Source organism: Cuculus canorus, chromosome 1 (assembly GCF_017976375.1).
Source record: "Cuculus canorus isolate bCucCan1 chromosome 1, bCucCan1.pri, whole genome shotgun sequence".
NCBI classification, from domain to species: Eukaryota; Metazoa; Chordata; class Aves; order Cuculiformes; family Cuculidae; genus Cuculus; species Cuculus canorus.
Genome location: NC_071401.1, coordinates 23,591,422 through 23,608,541, shown reverse-complemented (window position 1 = coordinate 23,608,541; position 17,120 = coordinate 23,591,422). Strand labels below are relative to the sequence as shown.

Genomic DNA, 17,120 nt, shown 5'->3' with positions numbered 1-17,120 from the left:
ACCCACAGATGTTATTTTATTTTCAGTGAAAAGAAAATATTTAACAGCTTTCCGTCCCAACAACACAGACACGTGAAAGTTCCTGGCAGAACAGCTTGGGTTCTTCTCAGAAACATAAAGGAGCTGAAACCTCATCTCTTCAAAGTTTTTTATCCTTGTATTGGTTTTAGTCTCTGACCCAGGAAAGACACAAGATTATAATGCAGTCTTCTCTAGAACAGCAGACTTGCCTTCTGGGACTATTTTTTCATAATTGGGAGAAGTAGTCGAGCTGGATCCAAATAAACACAGCGCAGTACAGAGAATGTAGAAGCAGCTCTGGTGCTGGGGTAGCCTGGAGACTTAGACTAAGATTAGGTCACGTATTAACTCCTTAAAAGGTTTATTACTTTATTCTCTGAAGCCATACTTTTGTAGACTGTTTTGAGTCCATGCTGCCCCAGACTAAACAGACCCAATGCTTTCAACACACCGATCTCTCTTTCTCTTGTTCTCTGGTCAGTGTCTTCTTCAACTGCAATGTCCCATCTTGAATGTTGTGCTCTGACTCAGGCATCCTTGATACTGATTAGACCAGAACTTTTCCAAAAGTCTTTTACACTTATTTATATTTATACATTTGAATAAGGGTTGTCTTTTCATAGGAACATAACATATTTTTGTGTGTTCAGTTTGTGATCCTGTCCTGCAATATAGAGACCCAACCCAGTTATTTCAACACCATGTGATACACCTCCTGGACCATGAACTATCTATTAACTGCTTTCCAATCTATTATGCATCCACTGGCTTTAGCCTAAATTGTATTTCCCTTGTTTATACTTGAGAATCTGATTTAAAACAGTATCCATGTCTCAAAGATGCTGTAGCATGAGTCCATGTAGGAGATGAGAATAGCGTCCAAAAGTTCCCTTGCTGAGAAAAGGCTGAGTGTGTAACTGCTTTCAAAGTTGCTCCAGAGATGCTGGCCTGAACTCCTCTTGATGTCTCGCTTCTTCTCACAGTTGAGTCAGACAACCCAGCAGACCTACTGCTTGCATTGTCCCACCACGGAAATAATCCAAGAAATGCTTATAAACTGACCATGGCTAAAGAATCACAACTGACCTTTTCTGTAAGAACTTCGATGACAGAATAAAGGCAGATCAGTGGTTATATTGACAGCTGTGAGACTTAAAAAGGGAAGGACCACTTTATGAAGAAATCCACAACAGTCTCTAAACTTTCTTGAGCAGTGACAGGTCTGACCTGCACAATCCTCTGAGACTGAAGAGCTGTTACCAGAACGGATACCTGCTTTCTACTAGCTCAGTTAGAGCCATTACTAAGAATAGAAAACTAGTTAAAATATTGGATTAAAGGAAAACACATCCTTTTCAATTTTGCTTAAGCAGAACTGATCTTACTATTTAGTATGGTATCTGCATAATTCGATAATGTAATGATTGAAAGCAAACCACAAGTGATTTATCACAGAGGGGGTAAACACAAGGAAATCAAGCTGGCCATGCACCACAGCACACCTACCCTTGGCTGCAATTTTGGCTTGTTTGGCTGTCTGTACTCTTTACTGCTAGCAGAATTAATTGTTTCACTGTTTTAGCACTTTGCCGGTAATCGGGTGTTCACAGAGCAGAAAAAAATGCTTTTGCATTTAACCCTCTGACTCCCACACCTGCCATTCTTCACAGACATTTCAAAAGCAAGAACAGAGTGGTGAAGATTGTTTTGTCACAGCTACCTGAGAGCAATATGCTGCAAGGACTTGATGGCTTGATTTACCATCATAATACACTTATATAAATAACACATGCTGTTATGACATTAATAACAGATGCTGCAAACTTTGACTTGGATACTAGAACTGAAGTGTAACAGACTTTACTGTATTGTCCAGTACCTGTTATCATAATTATTTGCAGTTAGTCACTGTTTTGACATTCTGAAACCTAAACTGTTTTAGCAGTCATGTACTGTAGACTGCCTTCTTCCATGAAGTGAAGTCTACCTGGATAAATCTAATGAACTCCAAGGAGGAAGGATGTAGAATTTTAACTTACCCTTTTCTTTATTTTCTATCTTAAAGAAAAAAAAATTAAAATAATTCTCATAAATTAAAAAAAATATTTGGAACTATACCACATCTAGCACATTCTGTTTTATCAAACAGACATGTAAGTATCAGAAATAAAAACTAAGCAGGTGTCTTTACATTTTTCCACTACACAGAAAATATGCTCTTCCCTGTTAAATCAGAATGCTCTGATGGGTGAAAAAAGGCAATAAATGGTGAATATAATGAAGAATAGTGAATATAATGAAGAATAGTGAATATCATATAATCTCCATACTGAAAGAAAAAGAGTTCTGGGTGCCTTAGCTCCTCTCTTATAAACTAGGAACTAAAATATAAACATAATGCCTTTAAAAACATAAGACTTTTATGTGTTACCCATTAATATCAGATTACCTTTTATAAGTATATGGTTCTGCCTAAGAAAGAGTTATGCATCCTGAGGCTCAGTTTTTCTGACTGCTCTGTTCCCTTCGAGCAGTCGTTTAATGCTTGAAAGCTTACCTTGCCAGCAAGTCGATCAACTCAAGTTTTGACATTCCATCAGGAAGCAGTCGAGGAATAGCAGCAACACATGTTCTGAACAGATCGATTTTTGGTTTTCTTTCACCACTGAAAAATTAAACCAGAATTTTGATTAAGTTTAGCAAGTAACTATATTGAATGACCCACCTACAGTCTTTCAGAAAAGTCTGGACATAACAGAATGCCAGACGCCTAGTGAGAACATCAGCACAGAAAGCTAGGCCCTATAAACAAAATAAGATGAAAATATGCATAAATGTTTCCATTGAATAAACGGTTTCAGTTTTGACATTTTTTTCATGCATTTTTATCTACACAGTGCTTGAAAAATCAATTATTACTGCCTCATTGGTTTCTCTGAAAGGAGCTGGCACATATATCAGAATGGAATTATAATGTAGGAGAGTTCCTCCACCAAGATCAGCATTTGCATGATGCAAACTTTGGACGAGGCAATGAGAAAAAAGCTAGAGTATTCCCCATCACAGTGCAGCTATAGCACACCAGTTGTACAAAGCAAACAGCAGGTATGCAAGAAGCCCAAATGACAAGACTGAACATCAGGCAGTTGGCCTCAAAAAGGCACAGATCTATGGAAATCACGCACCGCACATCATTATGCTGAAAAAAGAAGCATACTTTAGAAGTAGGTACAGCCAGAGAGTTTCTGTTGATCACTGCCTGAGATAGCAGCACTTATCAACCATTATCAGCTAAAATATGTTTTAGCAGCCCAAGGCTGCTCTGATCTGTGCAGTGGCTCAACTGCTCCCTAACAACCTGGGAAAGTAGTTGAGTTCAAAGCTCAGCATAAACCTAAAACTAGGCTGCAAGTCCTTAAGTCTTCTATAATTAGCTCAAGTTTCAGCTGCTGATCATCGTCACAACAGATGCAGTTGTTTTATGACTTGTTTCCAATACTTTTTTTCAAAAATGCAGATTAAAGAAGTCTTTCAGCCAGACCCCAAAATGTGTTTCTTTAATTCACTCATTTTTAACTCAATAACCTATTATTTGACAATTGAATATAGAGGAAATAACCAAAGTATAACAGCATGTCAAACTGTACAGTCTTTCCCACAATATTACTAATTATTAGCCCATAATATGCTTCGGGGAATTGAAAGAGTAAGGTCCTATTTGGGGACGCTACTATAAACATACAGATTAGAACCATTCCTACTTTAATATGCTTCCAATTGAACTAGAAATGAATGGAAGGAAAAGAGAGTTGCTGAGAAGCATTGTAAGCTGCTAAACACCATATTGAAATTTGGTTACAGACCAGAAAATGAACGTAGCTTTCCTGCACCTTAGTCCAATGCCCTGCTTTCTACGTTACTCTGCCTTTCCACCTGACAGAGGGCATTGAATTAGGATACCTTACTTCTTACATTCTGTCTTAAAGACTTGAATTAATACCATCTTGCAATTCTAAAATAAGCTTTATAGAATAACACTGAGTAATACTCATATAAATCAGATATATAGAGTAACACTAAAATAATGGGTACAGAAAAGGCATAAACACACACTGAGCTCACTTAATTTGAAGATTAAAGACAGTTTTTTAGTGAATTCCATTCTTTCTTTTAACACCGTATATGCTTATCAGCTTGGATATGTGCTACCTTAATAAAATAATAATATGATATGATTTTAATCTATTGACTTATATTGCACAATGATGGAAAATTATTTTCACAATGAATTATCTCTGTCTCATTGTATATACATCCTAACAGATAGAACTTCAAAGTAAGTGTCAGCAATTGACTTGGAAAAAAGTGAAATGCAACGTCTCTTCTGAAAATTTGGTTATAAACTTTGAACTATTATTGCCAATGCAACTACTAGTTGCATTAATAACTATTGCAAAATATTATATTTTTATAGTTGTAAAGTTCCACTGGCAATTTTATCTGCAGGCAAACCAATGAGGTTTCCTTGCTGACTTGAAACAGAAACTGAACTTTGCAGTTTCCTTATTATCAGTCCCCAGAGAGGGTAAATGGTTTGTGCATTTTAAACAGAGGCAGGTAAAATAATAGTCTGAGAGAAAACTGTTAGGAAGGCAAATTAGTAATTATTTGTAAACATCAAATATGTGGGTGTTCCATGGCTTATCAGCTGCTCAAAAGACTAGCAGGAGAAGATCCAAATCTAAGGCTCAACTTATCTCAGCCACCAGACTCTGCATGTGAAGTGTCTGGCAAGGGGGCTCACAGGACTTCGCAGTCATTATTGGCTGTCTCAGGATCCAGCAGGACAAGCTCTGGATGAACACACCGACAGCTGTCCTCACCTGGAGGCTTGTGTTTCCATATCAGCTGTATCAGATTTTAGTTAGCTTTGTCAGCAAAAATCTCTGAAGTACTTGCAAGAACAGGTCTGTATGTTAGCAAAATGGATGCCCTATTCTGAGTAGATGTTGGAAAATAATTATAACCAGTACTGAAATTCAGATTGCAAGTGGAGGATGCAAAGGATGCTCCTTAGTATTTTAGTACAGCTCTTCAGAGCGGCATTTACTACTTCAAAAATAAATGCTTAAAGAATCAGTGATAAAATACAGAAGCATGTCTAACACTGCCAAACAAAATTCCACGATCTGTATACTTTAAAATTTTATGACTACTCAGTGCCCAGCTACTTCCCTCTGATTCTTATTTTATTTGTTATGAAAAATAACATGATGTTCAGTTTATAAAATAAAATTAACTATATGTAAACATGACAAAAGCCATGACTTCAAAAACAGAAACATGTAGTGCTGTATTTATGTATTTAAGCCCATAAGAAGTCAAAACAAGTGTGTAACTCTAGTGAAGCATGAAGTTCTGTGAATAAAATGATAAACAATTACATAAAACCAATATATTGGCTTTTCCAGTTATCGTGCACAATGCAGCTTTTAAAAGAGCCATTTTAAATGCTGATAGTAATAGCTAATAATACTTTTCATGAGTTCACATGATTTTAGATCCACTGAAAATTAATAATCTCAGGTTTTTTTTTTCCTAGGGAGAACGAGTAAAAATAACTTCTAATGTGTTTTTCCTTTCTAGTGTACATATCATTACAGCTCATTTGGATATAAAGTACAATACAGAAATACAGTAACTTACACGCCTACATCTTCCAACCTTAAAATCTTTGTGTTTCTGACAAAAATTACTACCAAACCATAAGACTTCCTGAAATCTAAAACTCTTACAGTTATTTGTTCACTGCCTGTAAAAATAAACATTTTGGTGATGTTGACAAACCACAAAAAGGACCTTTACATCTAAGGTTATTTCCACTTCTGATCTAAATGCTCAAGGTTTTACTATGCAATTGTCTTTTGGGAATAAAATGTGAGTTTCAAAACTCACTTTCCTTCTTGCAAAAGTCTGGATACCCAAAATGGTTATGAAAACTGGCTGTGAGTGACTGAGCAGTACAGTGGGTAGTACTATAAGAAAAATACTAAATATTATTGACAAGTAATACTGGAATTTAATATAATTAAAGTAAGAAAATGCTAAAGACACAAGGAGCTTATGATCTCATCTACAAAGTCATAGCAATAAACAAGGGCAGATAAATGACATTAAAACATAAAGACTGTATCAGCTGTAAAAGGCACCTGCATTTGGCCAGCCACTGCAGTCTATCTACCACTCATGGTAATTATAGCAATTTGTCCTTCTTTTATGAAAAAAAAATTTTGAGGAATGTCCTTTTAATTACACCTCAGACCTTTTTTCCAGAGGTTGTTTCTCTTCTAGCATAACTGCCATGTCCACTCTTCTAACAGGAAAAGATATGCAAGGTGCCTGTACAATTGGGATCTCTACAATCCATGCTCTGCATGTGTCAAATAATGTCTCTGTGACTCTAAAGTGTACTAAATGTCCACCTCATTAAAATTCCTCCAGGAAACTTCCCTCATTAAGAATTTTGGATGACAGTGTTGTTCAACACTGCTTGAGATGTGCTCGTTTGATTCTGTTACAGTGGGGTACTTCTTAAATCCAAGACTCTCTATCTTTTTAATTAAGATTTGATTTTGATTACAGGCATGAATAGTAATGGAAATTTTAAGAGAGTATTATTATTTACAGAGATGAACATAATGTGTTCCATTCATTTTGAAGTTCAGTCATGTAAATATACCCTGAAACAGTGTTCTGAGTGTAGGCTGAGAGGTTTTCATTCTGGGCTTTCAGCTTCTACCATATAAACATTCATAGGATTCACATGGGATTTTGGGTACATTGAGAGCATCGGTTCAGTTCCAAACACTGCAACATGCAAAGCTCAATCTACTCGTCATGAAGAGTTTTCCAAAGTATCTACTAAATAAGCTAAATGTTCCTATTTCTTGCTGTTTCTCTGATGGCTCCTGATAAACAGAACAGAGAAAAAGTACTGAAATTACATCTTAATATTTTATGGGATTTAGTGTTGTTTAGCACTCACGTAATCATGTCTTCAGGTTCTTTGTTAAGCATCTGTATGTTGGTTAACATCATGCACCGACCCACTTCCTTGTCAAGGTGTCTGAGTATGTTGTCCACAGCTTTTCTCACTTGAGAATAATATAATGACATACCTGGGATATTTATAGAAAAAGACACTTTGAAAAACAAAGCTGCTTACTCATGCAGTGCTGCATAAATTAAGGAAAAAAGTTTTCCTCATGAGACAGTACATTCCACTAATAATGTTATCCTGATTCAGAAATGGAAATTCTTTCTCTCCAGAAAGAATGCTATTGTATGTAAAAACATTCCAAGTGAGATAGATAGATAGATAGATAGACAGACAGACAGACAGACAGATAGATGGACAGACAAACAGACAGACACATGTATTTTTCCTGCAGGAAAAAATAAAAAGTACCTAGTAAAAATATGTCCCTGCACAGTAAAAATATGTCCCCATATTGTCAAATGAAGCCACCAAGTTTGGATACAATAAAAAATTCAATGCTAGAGCAGAAAGCACAACAAAATAAAGGAATTACCTAGCTTAATCTTACATGTTATACACAGAAACTAGAATATTGTCTCATAAAATGGTGAAGAAATTCCTAATAAAATATAACAATTCAATAGTGTAAACATTTATTATCAAACACATGAGGAGTAACCAAAACAAACTGAATTAGTGACAGCAGTAAATATTCTGTCTGCTGTACATTTCAACAGCAGTGGGTCTTACATTGCTTATTTTCTTGAGATTACTACAATGATGTAGCAGCAGCACAATATAGGTCTTTGCCACAGGTGTAGAAATATGAAGACTTTGTTTCATTGACATAACTTCAGGGACTTAATGAAGTGCTAAGGTGCATTGCCAAATTTTTTTTTGCCAGCCAAACCAGACACCTTCAGGGCACGATACAGAAGCTCTTTTACTACAGCACAGTATTTTCTCTCTACATTGACTGAAGGAAGCTCAAGGAAACGGTCCTTTCAACTGCGGCACTTCAGCTTTATTTTACATTTAAAAGTTTCTGCCATTTTGAAAGTCTCACTTGGTTTGAGATACTGCAGTTAAAGTGAAGATAACAAAGGAAACCGTTGATTTTCAAAGCTCGTACATTTTTACGAGTACAGGCACTGTTTCTAATAAAATAAATATCCATGGATAAACACAGTTAATCAGCACTGAAAGAAGCTAACTCTTAACTATCTGTGTACTTAATCCCCTGAGAACACAGGGTTACTACTACTTGTGTGGTACCACTAAGGACTTTTCTGAAAGTAACTAAAAAGCAAATATTTGTCAAGCCAAACCACATATTTGTCAAACTAAACCACATATTTTGTTAAAATGCACAATAAAGTAAACATTTACAGTAATAAGATCAACCGACTACTTAACAATAATAAATTATTCTGCTCAGGTACTAAAAAGTTTTTCACATTTATTCCAATCCAAGTTTCTATATTATCCATTCTCTTACCGACCTATCATTTTAGCTTCTTCCTCTGTAAGAGTTTTGCTCAAATAGGTTTTCTTCACTCTGAGAGTGTTTCCAGAGGGAAGGACAGCTCCAGTCACTGGCATTGGAGGTTCACCATCTTTTTGCTGCAAGCTATCAGCAATTACCAAGAAAGCTCTCAGACCAATATTCATTCTCTGCAAAGTTCGGAAGATGAATGAGTATCATAATCAAATAATCATGTTCTACTTATATTCTTCAATCACTATGAGATTTTGAGTACGTATTTGCCTGCATTTTTTCTGTATCTCCGCTACCTTGACTAAACTGATATATTTTGCAAAAAAAATCTGATTAAATAGATTGTGAACTCATATCTGCACTATAAGCAGTGCTGTCCCCTCTCAAAATTTCCTTTTAAGTATTTTCATTAGTACATTACCGCTTTATCTTCAGGAGAAAACATGTGGATTCGACCTTGAGTTTAGTAATATATCTTAATTGGACATTCAGTTAAACACAAATGTCCCATATGGTCATTACAAAAAAAGATCAGTAACTGTCTTAAATGGCCCCAGGGCTCACTGTACTGCGTGAAAAGTCTGGAAAGGTGCTCAGCACCGAAACTGCAATTTGAAAACACCAGAAAGACGAGGCTAAGCAACCTGAGTGTCTCCAAGGAATTCACCAGAGGAAAACCTGCAGGCTTTGCATTGCAACAACCGAAAGACCAGAACATTTTAAATTTTGCAGGAACGTATTCCAAAACTTCAGAAGTTGTCCTACTTACAGTCTCCCAAAGGTGTATTTACATAGATTATGTGTATATTTTTAGAACACTGAAGTCTACATACATAAAAAAGCAGCCCTATTATTTCGTTGTTTTCGGACTTACATTGTTGCTGACAAACAGTAAAATTTCACTGTTGATTCATCAAGAAGCTAAGGACTATGTCCATTCCATTCCATATAAGCTCCAGCTTCATTCAATGCTTATACACAACGTCCTTTCCAGGACCTTCCTCAGTCACTACTGCAGATGTCTGACCCAGAATGTGGTGGAGACTGCCTGCTCAAGAATTCTGTTTCATCTTTCTTTACTGCACTGAAGATGAAAGCTGTGCTCATCGTAAAGCTTGCCTTTCACTTCTGCTGCATTTGACAGTAAGAAGTTTGATCTACTTTTTCAAGGTTGTTTTTTTTTTAATAAAATATAATTTTTGTAAGGCAAATAACTCCATTTTATCAACTCACAGAAAAGATACAAATGTTTAATACAGCAAGATCAATATGTACATATTCTATGAGAACATCACACATCTTTTTTACTTTTCATCCCTTTATTCTTAATTTTAAAATGAAATTTTTTTCTAAATTAGAAGCAAATATATTATTTTCACGAGAATTTGTCATTATTTTATCACGTTTAGTTTGATTTTTTTCTCAGGTTTTTCAAATTCCTGATAACTGTTTTCTCTAGGGAAAGCACTAGGAAGCTGACCCATGACACTAATGTTAGTGGAGACGTACCAGTCAGAGTGGTAAAACCTTATTACTTTTTTGGTCTTTGTTCTCTTCAATTCTTCTTGCATTATGTAAGCTTTTTCAGTAAAACTGTTTTGAAAAATATCAGTCATTAGAGAAAACTTATTCTTATGGTAAAATAGTTTAAGGCATTGCATATAGCAATAGCAGAGTGATACGGTGACACTGTACCAATAGGTTTTTTTGTCTTTTAGTTTTACACATTTGCACTACATCACATTTGATCATCTTCAATGAGGAAACATGAGATAGGCATAACCTGTGACATTTCACAGGTCAAAGTACAGAGATGTATTTTACCAATATATCAGGTTCAAGATTTGGCCTGAAAACCGGACAAAGTTGAAAGGATGCTTAGAATACAACCAGAAAGTGACTAGCAAAATACAACAGATATTAACTCAAAAAAATGCAGATGCACATCATACCTCAGGGTTGAGACTGAAAGCTTTTGCTGGTTTTCCAACACAAAGGAAGTCAAAGATAATTTCTTTCATTGCAAAATCTAAACGTTCCTAAAATAGTAAAAACATTACAAATCATTATGCTGCTGAATTCTGTATTATTTTCTTCAAGGCAACAGAATGTTGAAAATCAGTTGAAAATCAGGATTTATTTAAATGTATGAAAAAGACAGATTTACAAAAGTTTGCAGAACATATTATCAGATCTAAGCTTTCAACACTGCTGTATGTTGACAAATTCAAAAATTTATAGGATTTAAATAGGAAATGATCCATTTTGGAAATAAAGTTATTTCATTTTAACAGTGATAGTTATGGTACTAACTTAGTACTTTATGTAAAAGGAGCTTGTTCACAGATGGTACAATTCAGGGAAGATTTCAAGCATCTGTTTAATTCATTCCTATTTAGAAACTTCAAGTATGTGCTTAAGTGCTTTGCTCAATGGGAATGTTTTCTGAATTTAAGTAATAAAAAAGATGAAACTTCCAGCGCTGAAGGCTACTTGTTCTAGCAAATCCCATTTGAACTGATGAAAACTAAATACATCAACTCCACGCTGAACCTGTATTTTCTCTGACTTACTGCTTTAAAAGCAGTGCAACTTGTCCTGTATAACGGGAATGACTCAGTATCAGGAAAAAATACGGCTTATTTTTTTTAAGTTTATTGACAGTCAAAGCTTGTCAACAAATGCATTTTCTGACTTGCTGGCTATGCAAAAAACCCTGACAAAAATACACCTGAGTTGAAGTTAAAACATTTGTATTCATTTTCAGTGGAATGAGTTAACCAAACCCTCTTCTTCGAAAGAAGTCTGCTTCACCACAGTCTATAATTTTCTCATTGCCTAGATGAAAGAAACTAACAATTGAGTTTCAAGAAATTTAGAAAAGAGTAGTTTTCTTATTTGTCAATTTGTTGTTGTGAAACCAAGTTACTCATTAATTAGAAAGACATCTGCCTGGTTCTCCCATACCTGAGCAATAAACTGTATTATCTTCACAAAGATGTTTAGAGGCATGTCTCTTGGCACAACACCACGGGACCCTTTTGGGAAAAGTGTTGTGACAATAGTAATAAGTCGACTGTAAAAGAAGGAAAAAAAGCATTAGATATTTTTGGACCTTGCAGACTTCACTTCCCATGACATGTAAGCTGGAAATCCTAATCCCTTTAGAAAGACTATAATGTATTTCCTTTGAAATGAAAATGTAATGCAGTATCTTGTTCTGATCTTTTGCTATGAATTCATTACAATTCTCTTATTTCATTACTACATTACAAGCAACAATAAACCAGTCAATGAAATGCCACCACAAAAATATTTCTAACTTTAACTAGGAAAAGAGTCATTTTCAGTTCTTCCAAGAGCATAAATACTTTATGCAGTAATTTTAATAGGCAGGAGAATAAACTGACAGTGCCACAAAATGGATTATTTTGTTGAGTACAGTTGAGTTCTTTACACAACATGCATAGGTTCTGTTCAAAGGAGTTCAGGAGAACTATAAAACCTCTCTAATCGCAACATTCACTCTACAAGGCCTGATAATCATTACAAATATAGCATCTTACCTTTGGGTAGCTGTGTTGCTTTCACATTTAATTCTGATCATGTAAACCCACAGTAGCCTGTACAGAGATTCCAGTGCAACTCGAGCCATTTTGGGGTCCTTATTCTAGAAAAATTTATAACATAAGAATAAACTTCAGGCACAAATTGGAAAGGAAGTTCTGTATTAAACGGATGTCAAGGTTCAGAGTTTTCATAAGGACACTACAAAAAGACACAGCCTTGCAGCTGCCCAGCACTGCGCTGCAGGACATTTATGTGTCTGACCTGACTCTCTTGGCATTACTCAAGTTCTTCAGGAGATTCAAGTAACAATTTAGTTAAATTAGGTATGTTACAATTTAAAATCTTTATTTGAAAACCACCTCAATTTGGCTCTGAGAAGAAAACCTTATCTTCAGTCAACTCTACCGATTCAAAAGCTGTTGCCCTATGGCGGAGACGTGGTACGAACACTTTAGATAAATAAATGTACAGCACAAATTCAAAAGTGAAAGGACAAAAATTTGTGGATGCTTAGGCTGGCCTAATTAACATACCATCTGGGATCATTTGGACTGAATTGGATTATCTGTCTGGATTGCTGTTTATTTTTGGAAACTTTTGAACTTGTGCAAGATTCTCTTACGGTCTCTTTGGTCATATGAAGTTTTTGGTGGCAGTTTTAAGGGCTTTCTGTGTAGGATGCAAGTATATGCAATCTATTCAGATGGTTTCCCACTTGTTGGATCATCCACTAGGTTAAACTTTGAAGGCGACCAGTACACTTTGACCCAACATAAGATTTATCTGGCTCACAGTGCAACTCTCCTCGGCAAAGAGCTGATTTTTGCCTGCAGACAAATGTTGTGTCACAGATCAAAGAATGTGGTTTGATCAAAGAAACTGCAACCAATGCCATGAATAATTCCTGAATGAGTATTGGTCTACGTCCTGCAAAGACACCTTGCAGATTACATGGAGTATAGCTCCAACTTCCAATGTGGCACCTGTCAGAAGTCTAGGAATAGGAACACCGTCCTTGGGTTAATATTTCCATGTAATCCCTTGACAATACATTTTATACAATAAAGCTGGAATGGAACAGAAATTTGAAAATCCTTTTTGTTTATTATAGCAGCATACAGAAAGTTGTAGAGCATGACTAGAATAAGCAGTTAAAGGAACGACAAAGTTTATGTGACCTATTACTCTTTGCCAGGTTTTAAAATTATAACATTTTTTACAATCAATTTGTTTCATAACCTGTTTACTTTCAATCCATTTTTCATCAGGTGTCATCATGTCAGTCTTTGTAAACTTCAGTCCTAAGAATTTAATTTCTTCAACAGGCAATGAAGTACATTTATCAAAGTTTACTCTTACCCCAAAGCTTTCAAGAAAACAGCAGACAGTGGCTAACTGAGTAAAGGTAATAAGAGCCTGTGTGGCAGAGGAAGAAATCATCCCTGTAGGCAACAGTCCAACTGTTCCAGAGATGAGACAATTCAGCTGTGAGGGCAGTTGAGAAGAGATGGAGGAAAAAAGGGCTGAGACTGATACTATTCAAGCTTTCTAAAAATAGTAGAAGAGTTTCCTGTCAGTAACAGCAAGCTGCAGAAGCAGGTCTGAGAGGAAGATAAAAAGCCTGAGAAACATCCAGGGAAATCATGTCCATGGGCAAGATCTGTGCAAGTGCATGGTGGCTGGGTGCCCAGCATTTTGGAAAGCACACAGCATGTCTCCCCTGGGGAAACTGAGAGAAGTCCACCTCCAATTAAGCCTCTTCAGTATTTTGAGGATTTTTGTCAACAAGAAAGACACGGCTAGCAATCCTAGGACAAGGAGTATTTGGCCTAATATATCTGACATCTTCTTCACTTTCCCAACAAGAGGTACTAGCACTGGAGGCTGTTCCTTTATTGCTGCTGTCAGTGATCAACTCACTGTTGGTGTTGAAGAATCTGTCCAAGTCGATATGGGCCTTTTGAACATGGGAGTAGTCACGACAGAGCTCTCTCAGGATCTGCTTTGTTTCTTCTCTGATATACTCTGCTGGCTTTTATCCGTTGCTGTTGGTCTTCTACAAATTTCTCTTTCAATGCCTCTGCCTTTTCTTCTGTGATGGGTGGAGGAGCAACTGGATTACCAGGAGAGAGGCCTATTTTCTTTAATTCTTCCATTTCCGTTCTCCAATAATAAGGTGTTAGGTCTAGCCCTTTCAGGCCAAAGGGATATTGTGCTGGTACTCATGGATTCATTTCTGTGATAGGCATTGTTTGATTCATTCTTTGTAAATTAAGTCCTGCATTCTTGGCTCAAATTGTACTGGAGCTTTCTCCTTACCCCACGTAGTTTGAAGACAAGGAACTGTTGCTCCCACTGAAAAACTTTGCCTCTAAATGAAACAGAGTACTTTGACTCTCTTCTATATAGGATTCCTGCCTTGCATAGTTTTTGGTAAATAAAGTCTAGTTAATGATAAATGTTCCATTTCAAAACCAGGATACTTATTAACTTTTACACCACTTTCTACAGGGTGGTATGAAATGCTCTTTAGCAGGAATTTGGCTGAAGTCAAATATTTCCATGTCCTGGTAGAAGTGTCCTTTATTAATTCAAGAGAAAGGTTTATTTCTGTAACATTAGAGATTTGTCAGTTTATATTAAAATCAGAAATATAATTAGAATATAAACCTCTTAGCCTTCCCAGCGTACGCTTGACATTAATGGTTTCGGGAAGGAGATTGTGCTCTATGGGGTGAGGAGGCTCTTAAGAAATCTGATCCATTATGTGGTTCATGGGAGCCCACACAAGATCATGGAGTTCCATATACTGTCCTGGTGTGCGTAACTCTCCTTCTAATAGAAGGATTTCTCCTTTTTGTTGATTTACCTTTTCTTTCAGCTATGTGAGTGTGGCTTGTGCTTTGAGGTGCCACTCTGACTGGTGAAGCCACTGCTTGAATGGTTGGCGCATTTCTTTCTTCTGAAGAAAGGAGAAGGAGCAGCCAACCTGTTCTTAATTTAGCCAAGTATTCAGCTACCTCACCTTCTGCCCAAACTAAAGGCTGAATGTGCCACCACATTAATCTCTGAGACTATGAATTGAAGTATACGGCAATGAATTACAGGTGGCAAGGCAAATTCCAATTTGATTTTCAATCACTATGGTATGAGCAATTTTACTTATATTTTCTGTAACGGTTTCAAATAATTTCTAATGATCTCCCTAATTTTCAGAAAAATTTATGCTTCCAGATGTGTCCTCAGAGATTCTACAGCTGTAATGACTTTTTCTAAAGCTTGTATAACTTCATAAACTTCCATAAAATCAGTTGCGATAACATATTTATTTTCTGAATCTCTCTGCAAATAAGGTCCTAATACCTCTTCAGCAGAAGGAAGTAATTCAGCTTCAAGTGGAAAGAAATCTCCAGAAAGACTATGAACATTTTGTAGAGCTATTCTAATACAGCAGGATTCATATGAAGACATAAATACATATGGTTTCATTAAGTAAATACATATGGTTTCATTAAGATAGGGACAAAGTACAGCAAGAAAGCAACAGTAATAAAGGATGTAACATATACCTTGTTGACAAGCTTGGGAATTCAACTTCTGGAGAACAGAGCTTCCAGCTTGCCACTGAGATAAGAAAGTGTGTTCATGTTCTACCTGCGCCATTTGCAGAAGCCTCCTAACCACTGGTTCATCAAACAGCAGATTGGAGGCCCTTCATTCAAGCTAACCTCTTCACTGTGCTTCTTATATTGGCCTTTTCAGGTAGGCACGGGACCATCCTTTCATACAGATCCACAAGTGTGGATGTGAGTTATTGCACAAGTAAAAGAAACGTGGAGGAGTACTAATGATAACTACCACATGTGAATAAACCATCCATGCTAGCAGATTGCAGTGGACAGTGAAGTATTAACCTTCAAAGATCTAACAAATGGTAAAGGAATAGGAAGAGAGATGTGGAGGAAAGAACTTAAAATAGTCTAGGATTTTTTAATGCAACTTAACAAAGTGAAACAGGCAAAAGAATCACTGTTTTGCAACTAGTTCCATTCTGATAAAATAATAAGTGCTTTGTTTGAGAATGTCTTCATCAAAAAGAGCAATTTGATACTGGGTCAGTTTTAGCACATCACTTGAGCTAAAAACTTTCATCAACAATTTTGCCTGTTTCACAGCTGTTTGACTTTGGTTTGGCTTGAGCAACAGTAGAAATTCAGACCAGGCACAAGAATACTCTTTTGTTATTGAAAAAAATCTGCACAGCTGAAGTATTTGTATTGTTTGGAATAAAATTATTTATGGAATCGGGTAAGAGCAATAATTCAGCACATTTACCTAAAGCAGATTTGTAATAGATCAATAGCGCATATTGAAGTTTTAATTCATTATTAAAACCAGCAGATACTAACCTTGAGATTGGATAGGCAATTGTTCAGGAAAATATGCCATCTGTTTAAAAAGAACTGCTTCTGGCTGACACAAAGCAGGCATGTTACCAAAGGGTACAAAGCCTAAACAAAAAATGGATGTGGATACAGCATTATTTGCATGTCTGCACAACATAAAAGTAACTTAATAGAGCTACTGTAAACTTAAAAGCTCTAACTCTTCCATTTTGAGTAAAACATGTTAGCCAACATAAACACACTGTTAAGTAGTACAATTTAAAAAGAATCTTTCTCTAAAGTCGTTAAAGGTATGTTTTATGGATGAACTAAATCCAACCAAATGTCTACTTACAATAGTGTAATAAATCCAAAGATGGGCCACAAATCAATTTTACAGACTCACAGGGTTAATTTCTGTCAGTTAACTGCAAAATGACAGCGTGGAAATAACTAAATTTTATTATAATAACAACAACAGGAACCACGGAGATTGTTGGGACTTGTGAATGCTCAGATGCCTATTACTCCTCAAATCTACAGTCACCATATTTACTGAGAGACAGCTTGAACACTGCAAAGAATTGTGTTAAAATTCAGGCAATGC

The 17,120-nt window shown here is 36.2% G+C and overlaps 1 protein-coding gene across 9 annotated transcripts in view; it reads right to left on the bottom strand.

Moving 5' to 3' along the window:
• FRY (FRY microtubule binding protein) overlaps window positions 1–17,120 on the bottom strand; it is a 208,021-nt gene that overhangs the window by 86,293 nt on the left and 104,608 nt on the right. For 8 of the 9 annotated variants that reach the window (XM_054057215.1, XM_054057224.1, XM_054057233.1 and 5 more), the window contains 7 exons: window positions 16,538–16,639; window positions 12,125–12,228; window positions 11,526–11,634; window positions 10,511–10,597; window positions 8,563–8,734; window positions 7,067–7,199; window positions 2,579–2,686 (listed from right to left, as the gene is read on the bottom strand). In XM_054057215.1, the coding sequence (XP_053913190.1) occupies window positions 2,579–2,686; window positions 7,067–7,199; window positions 8,563–8,734; window positions 10,511–10,597; window positions 11,526–11,634; window positions 12,125–12,228; window positions 16,538–16,639 (815 nt within the window). Of the gene's footprint in view, window positions 1–2,578; window positions 2,687–7,066; window positions 7,200–8,562; window positions 8,735–10,510; window positions 10,598–11,525; window positions 11,635–12,124; window positions 12,229–13,487; window positions 14,686–16,537; window positions 16,640–17,120 lie in introns of those variants that run through there. The other variant, XM_054057283.1, reaches the window with a different exon arrangement.